Source organism: Schistocerca americana, chromosome 2 (assembly GCF_021461395.2).
Source record: "Schistocerca americana isolate TAMUIC-IGC-003095 chromosome 2, iqSchAmer2.1, whole genome shotgun sequence".
Taxonomy (NCBI): domain Eukaryota; kingdom Metazoa; phylum Arthropoda; class Insecta; order Orthoptera; family Acrididae; genus Schistocerca; species Schistocerca americana.
In genome coordinates this window covers 692,416,614-692,433,012 of record NC_060120.1, presented here as the reverse complement: position 1 = coordinate 692,433,012, position 16,399 = coordinate 692,416,614, and the positions used below count along the sequence as shown (strand labels likewise).

At 41.0% G+C, this 16,399-nt stretch overlaps 1 protein-coding gene across 2 annotated transcripts in view; it reads right to left on the bottom strand.

Annotated features, from left to right (window-relative positions):
* The window catches only part of LOC124593035 (lysine--tRNA ligase), an 84,662-nt gene that overhangs the window by 21,700 nt on the left and 46,563 nt on the right, over positions 1-16,399 (bottom strand). For both annotated transcript variants that reach the window (XM_047131893.1, XM_047131892.1), the window contains exon 8: positions 4,630-4,842. In XM_047131893.1, the coding sequence (XP_046987849.1) occupies positions 4,630-4,842 (213 nt within the window). The remainder of the gene's footprint in view (positions 1-4,629; positions 4,843-16,399) is intronic.

Here is a 16,399-nt window from a genome sequence, read left to right as displayed (position 1 = left end):
GAATACTTCATTAACTAACAAGGTGTTGGAAAAGCATACTGTAAAATGGGGCGACTTTGTGATTGGTGGGGTGACTTTGTGACAAGGGATCGAGTTTTCGTATTTTAAATCTCCCGCCGCGACCGCTCGTCTCAGGAAAGAGCTGAACCACGCATTTCGTTTGTCAGACATGCCACGCCACGTAGCGGCAGCAGGGTGAAGCTTCTGCACACGCATAGTTCCTTCCGACGCCGCTGCTTAGAAACGCTGTTATTTACGTTTTCGTAAAACGAGGGAAACTTTATATTGTGAAAACGTTTATGTTAAGGACGCAACTAAAACAGGTATGTACATTTGTTTGTTAATATGTTGGGCAAATTATTGTAGAATATCGATTAAATCAAGCCATGTTTGTTGAACATATGAGACAAAAACTGAAATGCAGGCACTTTGTGTGGCGACTTTGTGACACCCCAACTTGTCACAAAGTCACCCCACCATGGTTTTAGGTTATATTTTATCACGTTTTTTTGTCTTTCAAGCACTGAAAAGAAGATGAGGTCTTATAAAAGGAAGTTGAGTGCAAGAGCCTATAGAAATTACTCTCCAGAGACGTTAGATAAAGCCGTTAAATTGGTTTTAACAAAGAAAATGACCCTGCGAGCAGCATCTGAAAGGTTAGTGGCAGTTCTTTCATTTTTCATACACTGTCACACAGGAAGTAAACGTTTTATTGGATTCTGTAAGGCTAAAATAGACGTTTAGATGACCATCTGTTTGGCGTTTTTAAGCAAATTCTTCTGCTTGAATAGGGAGCAAAATACAGCTATGTACACCAGGAAGTTACCTACATTCCTTTATTTTGTTACAAACTTTACTGTCATAAAACGGGTTTTTACACCAATTTGCAACTTCTGGCATTTGTAAAGGAAGCATTTATGCAAATTTTAAACCTACCTTCGTAAAATTCTGATATTTTTGGCATTTTTTCTATTAAATATCTTTTAAAAGGTATGGTATTTTTTTCTGAATTATACCATACTGGTATATATGTTTTATACGTTCTTTTTCTCTGCTTTTAGGTTCAATATTCATCGAAACACATTGTGGAACAAAACCAAAGAGATAAAACGTTCGACCACCTCAAACTCAAGAGACAGTCAAACCTAAAAGACAGCATGGGGGGTGAACCTATTTTTACAAGGGAAGAAGAGGATACATTCGTTGTTCATTCCATTGCAATGGCATCTTATGGTTTCCCAATGACATTACTTGATTTGCGCTGTGTCGTCAAATCATGTCTAGATCGAACCGGAAGAAAAGTTCCCGTGTTTGGAAATGGAAACTTTCCTGGGAGAGAGTGGGCCATGTCATTTATGAAGCGGCATAACTATGTTCTCTCCGAACGTGTCGCCAAAAATATCACATATGCAAGAGCTGCGACTGATACTGAAGTGATTGACTCATATTTTGAGCATTTAGAGAAGGAGTTAGAGGGTATTCCGCCAGAAAAAATTTGGAATTACGACGAAACGAACGTCCAGGACGATCCGGGAAGCAAAAAAGTGTTGGTCAGAAGAGGAGCAAAATATCCAGAGCGGATACAAAATTGTTCCAAAGCGTGTACTTCGATTACGGTCTGTGGGAACGCCGCAGGACAGTTGGCTCCACTATATGTAAATTACAAGGCCGAGAACGTGTGGTCGACCTGGACCGAAAATGGACCTGAAGGAGCCCGCTACAATCGTACTAAATGTGGATGGTTTGATCACCAAGTGTTTGAGGACTGGTTCATCAATCTTATGCTCCCCATACTGAAACAACAAGATGACCAAAAAGTTCTTATTGGCGATAATTTGAGTTCGCATATTAACCTAGAGGTTATTCGACTCTGCGGAAAGTATGGGATAAAATTTATCGCGCTCCCACCAAATGCGACACATCTACTGCAACCGCTAGATGTTGCCATATTCAGAGTTCTAAAACTGATTTGTCGTGAAATTTTGTCAGATTGGAAGCAATCGACATCTGGTAGCCGGTGCACATCAGTTCCAAAAGATGAACTGCCTGGTCTGTTAAAGAAAATGATGGACAAGCTGCAGGAGAACATCATAAAAAATCTCCAGTCAGGGTTTAGGAAGACTGGGATTTTTCCGCTTAACAAAATGGAAGTCCTCCAAAGACTCCTGAAGGCCGTCTTGGAAGAGAGCCTACAGTCCTTATCAGGAGTGGTTGGTGAGATCTTCATAGAAGAACTGCAGAAGAAGAGAGAAGAGGTTACAGGATGCCGGGCCCCCAAGAGAAGGTGAAGGTTCACTGTTCCAGCAGGCAGAAGTATCTCCAGTGCCGAAATCGAAGCCAGTAGGGCGGAACAGCCGAAAGGGAAGAACACAAAAGCCAGCACTTCCTCCAGACCCAGCGGATCCAAGGAAAAGGCTGTACTGGCAGGTGAGATGTCTGAAGAAAGCTCTTCAGATGAAGACAACAGCAGAGAGAGGAACTGGATGGATGAAGATCCCAGTGACCCCGACGTGCTGGATGAATCTTTCAGCTGTTTGGAGGATTCAGAACCTGAAATGTCTCCCACAAAAGTGATTCCAAATGATAAAGACGTCTTGGGAATCGACAGCATGGCTCCTGAAAAAAACGTTTTCAAAGTGGATGATTTTGTAGTGGTGAACTTTGAAGGGAAACTTTTTCCAGGAAGGGTGACTGAAGAAAAACAAGAGGGCTACATTGTCAGCGTTATGGAGAGGACCAAGATGTTCTGGAAGTGGCCTATTAAAGAAGATGCTATTCTGTACTCCAAAGAAGAAGTTTTGTACACTATCGACCCCCCAAGACCGGTAGGAAAGCGGGGTTCTTTGAGGTGAAAAATCTAGATTAGGGAGCTCCTTTTTCATCACTTGTAAAAATGATGTAGCTCTACCAAAGCATCAAACACATGTACATTGATTAAATATACTTTTTGATTGGTCAAAATTGTGACATTTTTTTCCCATACTTTGTAACCCAAAAACAATGTTGTCACAAAGTCACCCCACAGGGTGGGGTGACTTTGTGATAGAGTTTTCCCTTTATATAGTCGTTCATAAAAAAGATACAAATTTTTTGAAGACATAATCTTGTAAAGGAAGGTTGTAGCTATCTTATGATGCCATCCATTTCAGTTTATGTTAAAAATTGATCAGTGTACGAGTGAAAACATGCAAAACTTGTCACAAAGTCACCCCATTTTACGGTACTGAGTGAGCACTAAGCATATGCAAGTATGTCTGTGGCAAAGGAGATAAACAAAAAGTACCTTCTTCAAAAGCTGACACACCAAAGATGATATGAGATACCTTACATAGTTTTGTAACATCCTGACATTTAGACTGAGCCTGTAATGATACTAGAAATTAACACAGCTAAATGGGTTCTACTGAAAGTGAAAATATTTTACAATATGATAGTCAGGTAATCAAGCTCAAATAATTTAGGCAATGGAGTCAGAACCACCTTTCCTTGGGTAAATTCCTCCAGACAACAAACGGTGGTTTCAACAGGATGAATAGATGAAAAATAACACTCTGAAAACTAGTCCTGTGAGACAAGTGGCAGACAGAGCCACAGGTAGATACTACTGACTGATAAGAGAACAAGTAGGATACCTATTAAAGATTCTATACATCAGATAGTGTACAGGGTTGCGCTCATTTACTAAATCATGCGTCGTTTTATACTTAAAATTTTCTATATTTTAGGCGATTCCTTGTGTGGATGTAATTTGGTACCACCACTCCACATTTGGCAACCTTCCCTGAATTACCACAATTGGAGCTTATATATGATGTCCTACTATACACAAACAATTTTATGATGATGTTATTAACCATAATATTGCTATGGCCACTGCAGCATACTGACGTTGATGGCAGCCAAAATTGGGTTACTATTGCTATCACTGGTGTTGATAATGTTATCATTTCTGGAATCACTGCATTGGAGAACATCCCTCCCCAAAATATCATCATTTATAAGACTTTTCACATTGTATGCGAATGTGCGGTCATATTCTGTCTCCACCACAGCATCTGTTGCTGTTGAAAAACCATTTTGCATTAATTCTGTGTAAATTAAATTGAGGTCATGTTTTTTTATTATATTTTCATTAACAGGTTTTAAATAACCTTCTGAGGTCTTCATAGTGGGAGCAAATATGATATTCTCTTTTCTTCTTCTTCATGGATTTGTTCACTATTGACTTGGCACTTTCAACATATACTATTAATACAAATTATGTTTATCATCCAGATAAGAACAAATAGTAACCATCTCTTTCAGCAGGATGTTTATTCTGTTTTTCATTCAAACATGTTTAACCTATTCTTATTAGGCATCACCAGTGATTTTTATGTTACCTGTTCTTTTTATGTGATGCCTTACAGGAATAGGTGAAACATGTCTGGTTAAAAACAAAATAACCATTCAGGTGCAGAAGACTGATAGTATTTGTTTGTATCTTTATGATAAACACAAATTACGTATCAACAGAGGAAGAATGGCTACAAATATTAACAATATAAAATTATGAACACAGCAAAGTTTTCAGTAAGAAAGAACAAATATGGAGATATATAACTGATCAAATAAATCAAATGAAAGTACCTTTGCCTGTTGCTCAAATCGTTCACGTTGGACAATAGGATCATTCAGCTCAGTGTATGCATTGCATATTTCTTTTGTTGCTACGAACAACTCAAATCTTTCTGTTAATCCTTTAACAGATCGATGCCATTTGGCTAAAGGACTCATTATTTGAGGGTGGTCAATAATAAATGTTGGATTTATACTGTTTTCTTCAAGGAATTCTCCAACCAGCTGAAAAAAAAAGTACGGAGTTTTAACACACAGAGTATTACGATAGTGCAACTTACGCTTCGAGACAGCTGATCTTAATATTCGTTGTAGAAAAGTTCTGGTATAATGTAAATAATTTTGGATTAAAGGGGACCACTCACCAAAAAGCAGAAGCATTGAATCATTAAAAGGCACAAACAAACCTTTCTAGCTTCTGGAGTGTGTGTGTGTGTGTTGGATGGTTTCCTTTAATCCAAAATCATTATCATAATATTATCAATTTAATAACTGCAGATGGGGAAGTATAAGGCAGGTCTTTTTACAGCGTTCAGAGTACCTTGAGCAAAGTATGACTTGCAACACATAGCTGTTATTTCTGTTTGTAAAATGAATATGAATGCTCAGACTAATAAATATAACAACATTAAAACATCTTTGAAGCATGAATAAATGAAGGGTTGTATTAAATAATCAACAAAAATTGGCCAGGTGCAAGCAGGACTCGCACACTGAGGATTCCACGCAAATGTAATTTCAAGTTTGAAGTCAGATTACAAATGACATAAGAAATATTTTGTTTTTCATGCGATATAACTACAAATTAACAATTTTTGGATTTTTTTCCTTTGCTTGTACTGTGAAACCTTGCTTCTTGGCAAATCTCATGATTCTAGGTCAATGGGAAATGCCCAGTTGGTTTTGACCAGAGTTTGTGGGTATCAAAATATATAACATAAATGGCTGTATTTTTTGATTGCATTGACTTAGAAGCTTAACTCTTTTACATCTTAATATGTGACTTAAATGTCAACCTGATACATCTTAAGTACTCCTGAAATATAGGGTTTGGAAATTGGACAGACAGACAACAATGTGATCTTATACGGGTCCTGTTTTGACAAACTGAATATGTATCAAATTCCTACAGTGGTTCCTGAGATTAGCCCACGCATGCCGACAGAAAAACAGTGGATGACTTCAATTCCTAATAGTTCACCCAATTTGCATGAAATGTTTATACATAACTTTGCATTATTATGTACTCCTTAAATGGCCTGCCAGACCTAGTGACAACACTAATGCACTTTAGTGGCTGTTCTACTTGTCAGAGTTATTGCAACTCTATCATTTACATACCTACGTACTGATGATGTGTGCATGTACAAAGCTACATTGACATCCGACTACATCATATATAGTCAGATGTCAATGTAACTTCGTACATGCACACATCAGTAGGTAGGTATGTGAACGATTGAGTTGCAATTCTCTGTGAAAGGTAGACGGCCACCGAAGCGCATTAGTGTTGTCACTAGGTCTGGTAGGCTATATAAGAGGCATGAACCGCATCTGATGTTGAACGATCACTCGCCATCAAGGTTCCAGCTGACCACATATGACCACCACACAAGGGATGATTTCTGTACTGTGCATCAGCAGATCTGCACCCACCATCCAAGAACAAGTAAGGGATCTCCTGCACCATTCTGGTCAAAAACTGGCAGCAGCAGGAGCCATACTAGGAAATTAGCGATCTGTGTGTAGGCTGCTGTTAACATCACAACACAAATGGCTGCCTTTGGAGAGGTGATATAACTGCTATTGAATGGAATAGCATTGTGTTCAGCAATGAACTGTGATTCTGCACTACTGGATGACCATCATCAGTGAGTATGGCAGTAAGCTGGGGAGAGGTTCCATTCTTTCAATATTTTGGAGAGGCACAGAGGTGTTACTCCAGAAGTTATTGTGTGGGGAATGATTGGGTACGACTTCATCACAGCTTGTAGTGATTGAGGGAATTCTGACAACACAACAGCTTGTCACAGTCATCTCTGTCCTCATGTGTTCCCTGTCACGCAACAGTATATGGTGCATTTTCTCAACAGGACAATGCTCATCAACACACGACAAGTCTCTATGAACCACGTGCATGGTGTCAAGATTCTCCTGTGACCAGGAAGATCCACATATTTGTCCCTCAAAGAATGTGCGTAGGACCAGCTTGGATATTAACTCTGACCCAATTTCAGTATATCAAGGACCAGTAGCAACAGTCGTGGGCCACTTTCTCTAAGTAGAGGGTACAACTGTTTTGACACCCTTCCCGAAGGAATTAGTGCATGCATCTAGGCCAGAATGGGTGTGATGTCATACTGATAAGTGGGCTCAAACGGCCAGTTTATTTGTCAATTTGATGTGATATTGTAATCACTGAAGGGTCTTTCTATGTAAACTGGAGGTCTTGTTATGTCTGTAACATTTCCCATTCCTTTGTTTAGTGGTAAATCAGCATGCCTCGCATCATCAAACCTTTGATGTGTACTGTTGATACTCTTGTCTATCTGTTTTTTTTTTTTTTTTTTTTTTTTTTTTTTTTTTTTTTTTTTTTGAGCAATAATAGAAATTTCTGGATGGAGGGATATGTAAAATAATGGAAAGGCAACCATTCACCTATAGTGGATCTATGTGTGGAGCACAGTAAAACATAGTAGAAAGCAGCATTCACACTAGCTTTTGAACAATGGCTCTTTTTCCAGCAAATAGCTCACACAATGACACAAACACCCAGGTGCACATTCCCATGACCATGCCAAGACAGGCACCATGGTCATGGGAGTGTGCATTCAGATGTCTGTGCGGTTGTGTGTAATATCGCGGGCAAAAGAACAAGTGCTCCATAGTTAGTGTGAATGCTGTTTTATGTTATGTGTTACAGTGCTCCACACAACAATCCTCTATGTGTGTGTGTGGTTGGTTTCTTTTATTTTACATGCAAAGACGATGAAAATGGTTCAAATGGCTCTAAGCACTATGGTACTTATCATCTGAGATCATCAGTCCCCTAGACTTAGAACTACTTAAACCTAACTAACCTAAGGACATCACACACATCCATGCCTGAGGCAGTATTTGAACCTGCGACCATAGCAGCAGCGCGGTTCTGGACTGAAGTGCCTGGAACTGCTCGGCCACAGCGGCCGGCTAAAGACCATGAAATAACATCACGTTTTTTGTCAGTGTCTACACACAAACCTTCCTCATGAATCCATCTGAAAACCATATAAAAACCACTGCAATTCCTAAGTTAGGCTTTACAAACACAGAAAATTGTGTTGGGGAGGACTCTGAAGAATATGTGTAGATGCTTATACACAACACATTCATGTTCAAGACAAAATAAACCATAAAGGATTTCCCCTCATTCTTTTCTTAATGATTCAATATTCCATTGCCACCAACACCATTAGGATGTAATGTGACAGTAGTTTGGGATTTTCACACCTCAATTCAGTAAAAAAAGATGGTATTTTCAAGTACATATTAAAAGCAATAACATCATTGCATGCACAGGTAATGCCTTATACGAGGTGTTGCTACAAAATAATAGGGTTGATGCTGTCATACAGTAAATACGCATGTGCCAACGATGAAAAACCAATAGTTGTGAAGCATGAAGCTCTCTCAATTGAATGCGGCATCTCTGATGCCTGTAGACAAATCAGTGTGACCATTTCCTTCACTCGTGTGGAAACCTAACTTATAGTAAAGTGTATGGTGAAGACAGTTTACCACATATGCGAGTTTCTGAGTGGTTCAAGAGTTTCCAAGATGATCTAGAAGACACTGAAGATGCCTCACACCCAAGACGCGGTTCAACATCAAAAAGGATGAAAATATCGAAACAAGTAGGTAATCTGATCTGATCTGACCACTGGTTGGGTGTTTGACTGATTGCTGGAACTGTAGGAATCTACAAAGAATGTGTAAGGCAAATTTTGCATAATCAGTTTTTAAATTGGTGAAAAGTGTGTGTGAAACTGGTGCCAAAAATTCTCACGATCGAACAAACAGAAGCTTGTGAAACTACTTATACTGACACTTTAAATACCACTGAAAATGATCCTAATTTCTTGGGAAGAGTGATAACATGTAACAAATCTAAAACTAAGTGCCAATCAATGCATTGGAGTGTGTTCAACTTCAACAAGAGAAAAAGAGCTCAAATGAGCAAATCAAGATTCACAAAGCAATGATTTTTTCTCAATATTCATGGAATTGACTACCTACACTGGCTTCCTATAGGTCAAATTATTAATCAACATTGTTGCCTTGAGGTTCCTGCTCAAATCTGTGTGGGGGTCCTACATCAAGACAACGTACCGGCTCATACCACATTGTCTGTTACGAGGTTTCCAGTGAAGTACAGCATCCCAGTGTTAGAACATCCACCTTATTCATCTGACCTAACACCATGTGACTTACCTATTCCCCAATGTGAATCTGCATTAATAGGAACAAAAGTTTAGTCCGCTGAAGCAGTGAAAGAAGCAGCAAGCATCAGCAAATAGCTCATAGTGGAAGACTTCCAGCACAGTTTCCATCAATGGAAAATTCGCATACAGCATTGTAGGGATAAAGGAGGGGAGTATATGGAGAGTGACAATAGCCAAATATGAATCTTTATTAAATAAAATGTTTCATGCCTGGTTATTTTATAGCCACACCTCATATACTATAATGACAGGATTATGGAAAGGATAAATTGCTTCTCACCATATAGACAAGATGTTGAGTTGCAGACAGGCACAACAAAAAGACTGCTACATGTTTCACATTTAGACCAAAAGGCGCGCGTCTTTAACATGAATGTGTTGTGTATAAGCATCCACACATATTCTTCAGAGTCCTCCCCAACACAATTTTCTGTGTTTGTAAAGCCTAACCTTAGGAATTGCAGTGGTTTTTGTATGGTTTTCAGATGGATTCATGAGAAATGTTTGTGTGTAGACACTGACAAAAAACGTGAAGTTATTTCATGGTCTTTAGCCGGCCGCTATGGCCGAGCAGTTCCAGGCACTTCACACACACACACACACACACACACACACACACACACACACACACACACACACACACGCGCGCATGACCTCTATCTCTGACCACAGAGGCTGGACTGCGAGCAACTGCACCTGATGGGAAAAGCAATCTGTGAGTGATGGTGGGGTGGCTAATGAGGGGTCAGGTGTGAGGGGTCTGGGTGGGACAGCAGGGTAGGGGAAGGTATAGTGTTGGTTGTGAGAGCATGCACAGGGACATGGTAGGGATAAAGTAAGGCTGCTAGATGCATCTGGGAGGTTTGGTGATGGTGATGGTGGTGGTGGTGGTGGGGGGGGGGGGCAGTCGGGCGGGGGGTGAGGGGGGGGGGGGAGAGGAGGGAGGTGGCTGAAGAGTGGACAAGGAATGAAATAAAGGAGGGGGGCGGGGGGAAGACTAGAGGGTGTGTTGATGGAATAAAAGGCTGTGCAGTGCTGGTACTGGAGCAGGGAAGGGGATAGGTGGGTGAAACACAAGGACTAGCAAAGGTTGAGGGCATGGAGATTATAGGAATGTAGAACATATTACAAGAAGAGCTCCCCCCTGCACAATTCAGAAAAGCTGGTGTTGGTAGCAAGATTCCAGATGGTGTGGGTTGTGAAGCAGTCATTGAAGTGAAGCACATTATGTTGAGCAGCACGTTCAGCAACTGGGTGGTGCAGCTGTCTCTTGGCCACAGTTTATCGGTGATCATTCATGCATACAAAAGTGTGTTGGTTGTCATGCCCATGTAGAAAGTAGCCCAGTGGTTGCAGCTTAGTTTGTAGATCACGGGGCTGCTTTCACAAGAAGCTCTATCTTTGATGGTTTAGGAGATGCCTGTGACCAGACTGGAGTAAGTGGTGGTGGTGGTGGTGGTGGTGGTGGTGGTGACGGTGGGAGGATGTATCAAACAGATCTACGAGGCATGAGACAAGCAATTGGGAGCATGGAGGAGGATACTGCATAGGTTTGGTGGGCAGTAGAATACCATTGTGGGAGCTGTGGGATGGATAGTGGGTACGATATTACTCATTTCCAAGCACGATGAGAGGTAGTCGAAATCTGGTGAAGAATGTGATTCAGCTGCTTCAGTCCTGGGTGGTAACAAGTCACTAGGGGAGTGCTCTTTTGTTGCCAGACTGTGGTAACGTAGGAGGTGTTTGCAGAGAGAAAGCACACGAAATTTGTTTCTGTACAAGGGTAATTTCGGTCTGTGAAGGCCTGTGAAGGTCTGTGAGACCATTCGCATATTTGGAGAGGGACTGCTCCTCACTACAGATGTGAGGGACACAGGTGGCTAGGCTGTATGAAAGGCACTTCTTGGTATAGAATTGGTGGCAGCTGTCAACATGTAGGTATTTGTGGTGGTTGTTCGGTTTGATATGGATGGAGGTACTGATGTAGCTGTCTTTGAAGTGGAATTATACATTGAAGAAAGTGGCTTGTGGGATTGAGGAGGACCTGGTGAAACCGAATGGGGGAGATATTGAGTTTGTGGAGGAAAGTAGATAGGATGTGCTTAACGTCACTTGAGATCACAAAAATGTCATCAGTGAATCTGAACCAGGTGAGGGGTTTAGGATTCTTGGTGGTTAGGAAAGATTCCCCTAGAGGGCCTGTGAATAAGTGGGCATAGGATGGTACTGAGCAGGTGCCCATTGCTGTACCATGGATTTGTTTGCAGATGATGCCTTCAAAGAAAGTAATTGCCGGTGAGAATATAGTTGGTCAGGGTGAGTGAAAAGGAGGTTGTACGTCTGGAGTCAGTCGGGCACTGTTTAATAGTGAATAGGCCATGGACATCGGGGAAGTTAGGTAGGGGGAGGTGGATCAATAGTGACAAGCAGGACACCACATGAGAAAGGAATACTATCTGTGAACAATTGGTGGAGGATATGGTTGGTGTCTTTTATACAGGAGGGTAGGCTACGGGTAATAGGCATATGTGTTGATCCAGGAGATAGTCTCTCAACAGGTGCGCAGTAACTGAACACAATAGGGCATCCTGGGTGGCTGAGTTTATGGATTTTAGGAAGAAAGTAGAAGGTAGGAACACAGTGTTCCACCAGGTAATCCCTGTGGTTCAAAACCGGTGGTGGAGCCTTTGTGTTAGGTAGGCTTCCAAGGTCAGGATCAGTTTTTAGGTGGTGGATTGTGGTTCTTTCAGTTGGTGTAAGGTTAGCATCCACATTGAAAGATTTGGGAAATGATAGTGAGGAATACTAACAAGGGCGGATCATAGCTGGATGGAAGAGTGAACTGAGGCAGCAGGGTTCAACATTGGCTTTGAGTTGAGTCTAATTGGTAGGGTTGGTGGCGAAAAAGAGTTTCCACAGTAGGGACCATGAGACGGGGAGGTGTTCAGCAAGCCTAGGATGATTCAATTTGGGAGTGGGGTATAAAGTAAGACCTTCAAAAAGGACTGATACTTCTGAGGGACCATGGGTTTTGGGGAAAAGGCTCATGACTGTTTAGGTTGCGTATTCTGTATGGTGGTCGAGGGAGTTACTGAGGATGCCCCACCCTCAGGTCTGCAAGGCAGGTTTTGTCAGCTATGAAAGGATGTGGAGGATGCTGGAGGCTGTTGCAGAGGTGGTGGATAAGTGCATGGCTGGTGTAGGACGTAAACTGGTTTCTGAGAATTTTGTGGAAGGAGAGCAGGTATTGCAAGGAAGTTTGGGCCTGAGTTACATGCTTTTGCAGGACCTGGTTGATGATGGTTATGGGCTGGTGGAATTTGAATAGATAGAGGTCATTGTGGAATGAGTGGTTGCAGCCAGAAATGGGTAAGTTGATCATAAGGCCAACTGGCAGGGGGGAGAGACTCCGTGAGCTAGGCGAAAAAGCAGGAATAGTATGTGGGATTGGGTTCTCGCTAGGGATGATGAAACTTTTGTGTATTGATGGAGATGGGAAGAGCATGGATCCATGGTGGAGAATGAAACAAGTAAAAATACTTGCCAAAAAACTCATAAAAATACATAAAATATAAAAGAAAAATCACAAAAAGGATGAAATATAGGAAAAGAACGTGAAGCCTGAAGGAGCAGGATCAATATTGAAATGAACTAAAATTGACACAAAAACAAAATGAGATCAAAGAGAAAAATAAATAAAAGATGATAATGTGACATGCAGATTGATGGGTGGAAATGTATGAAGACGTGAATGGATTAAGTAAGGTTACTGTGTGTGCGCGCGCGCGCAGGAATAAGAGAAGAGAAAGGGAGGGTAGTAGGAGGTTAGTAGGTCGAGGTTCAGCAATGTGTTAAGGCACGGCAATTATCACACTTTAAAATATGCAAGGAATAGGCAGGAATAGTGCGCGCACGCGTGTGTGTGTGTGTGTGTGTGTGTGTGTGTGTGTGTGCGCACGCACACGCGCTGGAATAAGAGAAGTGAAAAGGAGGTTAGTAGGTCGAGGTTCAGCAATGTGTTAAAGCACGGCAATTATCACACTTGAAAATATGCAACAATGAGGCAGGAATAATGATCAATTTGACAGTCTAGGATTAATAATGTCGATGGGAATATTGTGAGACATAAGATGTGAGCCCTGGCAACACTGGATATCGACCCTTGCCGTCTGTTTTCATCTTTGGTTCTCGGCTATGAGGAGGTGTCCTCTAGCGAACAGAGAAAGGGGTTGCTGGAGAGATGTGGAGCAGTACAAGCATAGAAAGTGCCTCACAAAGTGGTCATTGCTTTGGCCGGCATTGGCAGTACTTGCAATGTGTTGTGGACTAACTGGGGAGCCTAAGTGCTTGGGGGCCATTGATGGCTGTTGCTACGTGTGGACCTGGTTCATTTATCTGCCAATTGGAGAATTTATGCTGTCAGACATGGACCCTTGGAAATATTCTGAGGTGATTTTTCTGTGCTTACATTGTTTCATTTGAACATGTTTTCTGGCCTCTATATCTGCAGGTGCATTTATCCTGAAGTTGTTTTAAATATAGTTCGTTGTTTGCTTCTGAACTCTGAATTCATATTCATGATTTACTGCGGGAGTTGGTTTTACAATCTTAAGTTCTGGGCCATGCTGAATAGTAATTCAAGTTTGAGTTGTTTGACTAAAAAAAATCTAAGATCACTGTGGGTATTTATTGTTTTAGCCTCTCCCAGTACCTGCATTTAGTCTGTTCCTGGCAGCGCTGTATATTGCTGAGCAGAGATCGTATTCGTCAGCCTTGTTATTCCACCAGATATTTTCTGGGGAGTTTTGGGTGTTGTCTCTGCATAGGATAAGTAATATCTGTAAGGCAGACTTACATTTTGTGAACTAGTTTTACGGCAAATTTAAATGTGGTTTTGATCCAAGCGTTTTAAGATTTAAATTTCCTTGGGTTGTTGACTTCGATTTGGGTGTTGCTCCTCACGTGTTTACAATTTGTATTTTGTATACTCTGTTGAAATTTTGTTACTGCACTTCTGGGTTCATTGGGGTGTTCTGGGCTTAGCTGTGTTAATCATTTTGTGTGCACATGGTTGGTGTGTCTGTAATTTAATACTGACTAACATATGCTCTGTACTCCAGGTGTATACGCTAAACTTGGTTGCTTGTGGGCCTTGTACAGCTATGCACAGGCATGTGTGTTCAAGCCTGGTTGTGGCTTGTGATCCTGATTTTGCATGCATGTGACCTAACAGTACATCGTCTGTCCCTCTGCCGGCTGTTGAGTGGTTGGGATAGTGAGGCATTAACTGTGTTTACAGTTGTGTGCAACAATGTTATTGGACCCACTCTGTGGATGGAATTCATATACAAGGTAAGTTGTATTTGTTTTGTACTACCCCTCAGAGTCTTTGAAACAATCTTGCAGTGTTTGCTTTAGTAGCTTGTTCTCTCCAAGCAGTCAGTCATTAAATTCTTAGTAGCTTGTTCTCTCCAAGCAGTCATTAAATTCTAAGTTATAGAAAAGGGTTTCAATTTTGTAAATTACCACATACCTTCGGGTTGTATATTAAGACTGGTATATTTCTTTACTGTTGTTGTACTTTTATATTTCTAAAAGAAAAACAAATTCATATGTTAATTCTTTCCTAAAAATGTTGTTGGGGATGAAGAATTTCACCCTTGGTATTCACAAAGAGTATGGGAGTCTCTTGTCCTGCTAATAGCGATTATCACATACTGTTCAAAATTATCTTAATAAGCAGCAGTTGTGATCCCCTCATTTCTCTACACCGAGTTCTTGCCAACATCTTGTTCCGTCTAAGGGTGAATTATTATTAGCATGATTGTGCCTCTTGGAGCCTGTTATCTGTTGTAAACATGTTTTGGGAACTGTACTTATTCATTCAACCATTTTTTAATTGCTAAAATTATCATTAACTGGTTCATGTGAAATGATGTGTTACTGATCTCTTGCCATCTCCCTGGTGGTTGTTAAGTCCATCCAAACAAATTTTGAAATTCCTATAAATTAAATTATTTTTTTCTATCTGAAAGCTTTATATTGCTGAATTACTGTTTTAAAATCACAAACTTATTTTGAATTTAAGGAACCTTTATACTTTTATGTAAAGTTTATTGCTTGTTTTAATTCTGAAACCATTAATGAATAAATCATTTTGTATGCAATAAACGGTGAATGATAATCCAAATCCTGGGGTCCAGTGCTTTCTCTAAAATCCTTATTGAAGATTTTGGGGCACTGAGGTTTCCCCCATTACAAGATGCTGCACTTAGCAACAGCAGGGTCATATAGCCATGTGTTCTGCTGGAATGAGACATCAAGGGTGAGTGTGGTTTCGAAAGTGACACGTAAAACACAAGAGAAGTAAAGTAATGCATTATAGAATAGTAACAAAGGAAAACGGCACTAGGTTGCAGGATGGAGGTTAAGCCGCTATGCAAAATCAAACAATGGAAAATCCAGGTTGGCATAACGGCAATATTATGATAACACCCATAGATTGCTTTGCTACTCACTATATAGAGGTGACATTGAGGTACAGACAGGAAAAAAGACTACTATACATCCTACAGCTTCCTTTCTGGCCACCATAACCAACTATATACTCACCCACAAATACTTCACCTTAGAAGGCACCACCTACAGACAAATCCATAATACAGCAATTGGAACCCACAGGGCACACTTGTTCACTGGCCATCTAGAGGGATCCTTCCAAACCATCATCTGGTTCAGATTCACTTATGACATTTTCGTGATATGGACTGAGAGTAAGCACACACTATCCACATTCCTCTAGAACCTCAACATCATCTCACCCATTCGTTTCACCTGGTCATTCTAAATCCAACAAGCAACCTTGTTTTCATATAGATCTTCACCTCAAAAATAGCTACATCAATACCTCCATCTATATCAGACCTGCCAACCACCAGCAACAAATACACTTCGACAGCTCCCATGCATTCTGTACTGAGAAGCCTCTTTCACACAGCCTAGCCACCTGTGGTCCTCACATCTGTAGCTAGGAGCAGGCCCACTCCAAATATACCAAAGGTCTCACTAAGGCCTTCACAGACTGAAATTACCCTCCTAACCTTGTACAGAAATGGATCTCCCATGCCTTGTCTCTCCAGCCAGCTTCCACACTTCCACCGTCTGACCACAGAGGAACACTCCCATCGCGACTCAGTATTACCCAGGACTCAAGCAACTGAACCACACTCTCCACCAGGTTTTTGACTACCTCTCGTTACACTCTGAAATGAGGAATATCCTCCCGCAGTGATATTCTGCCA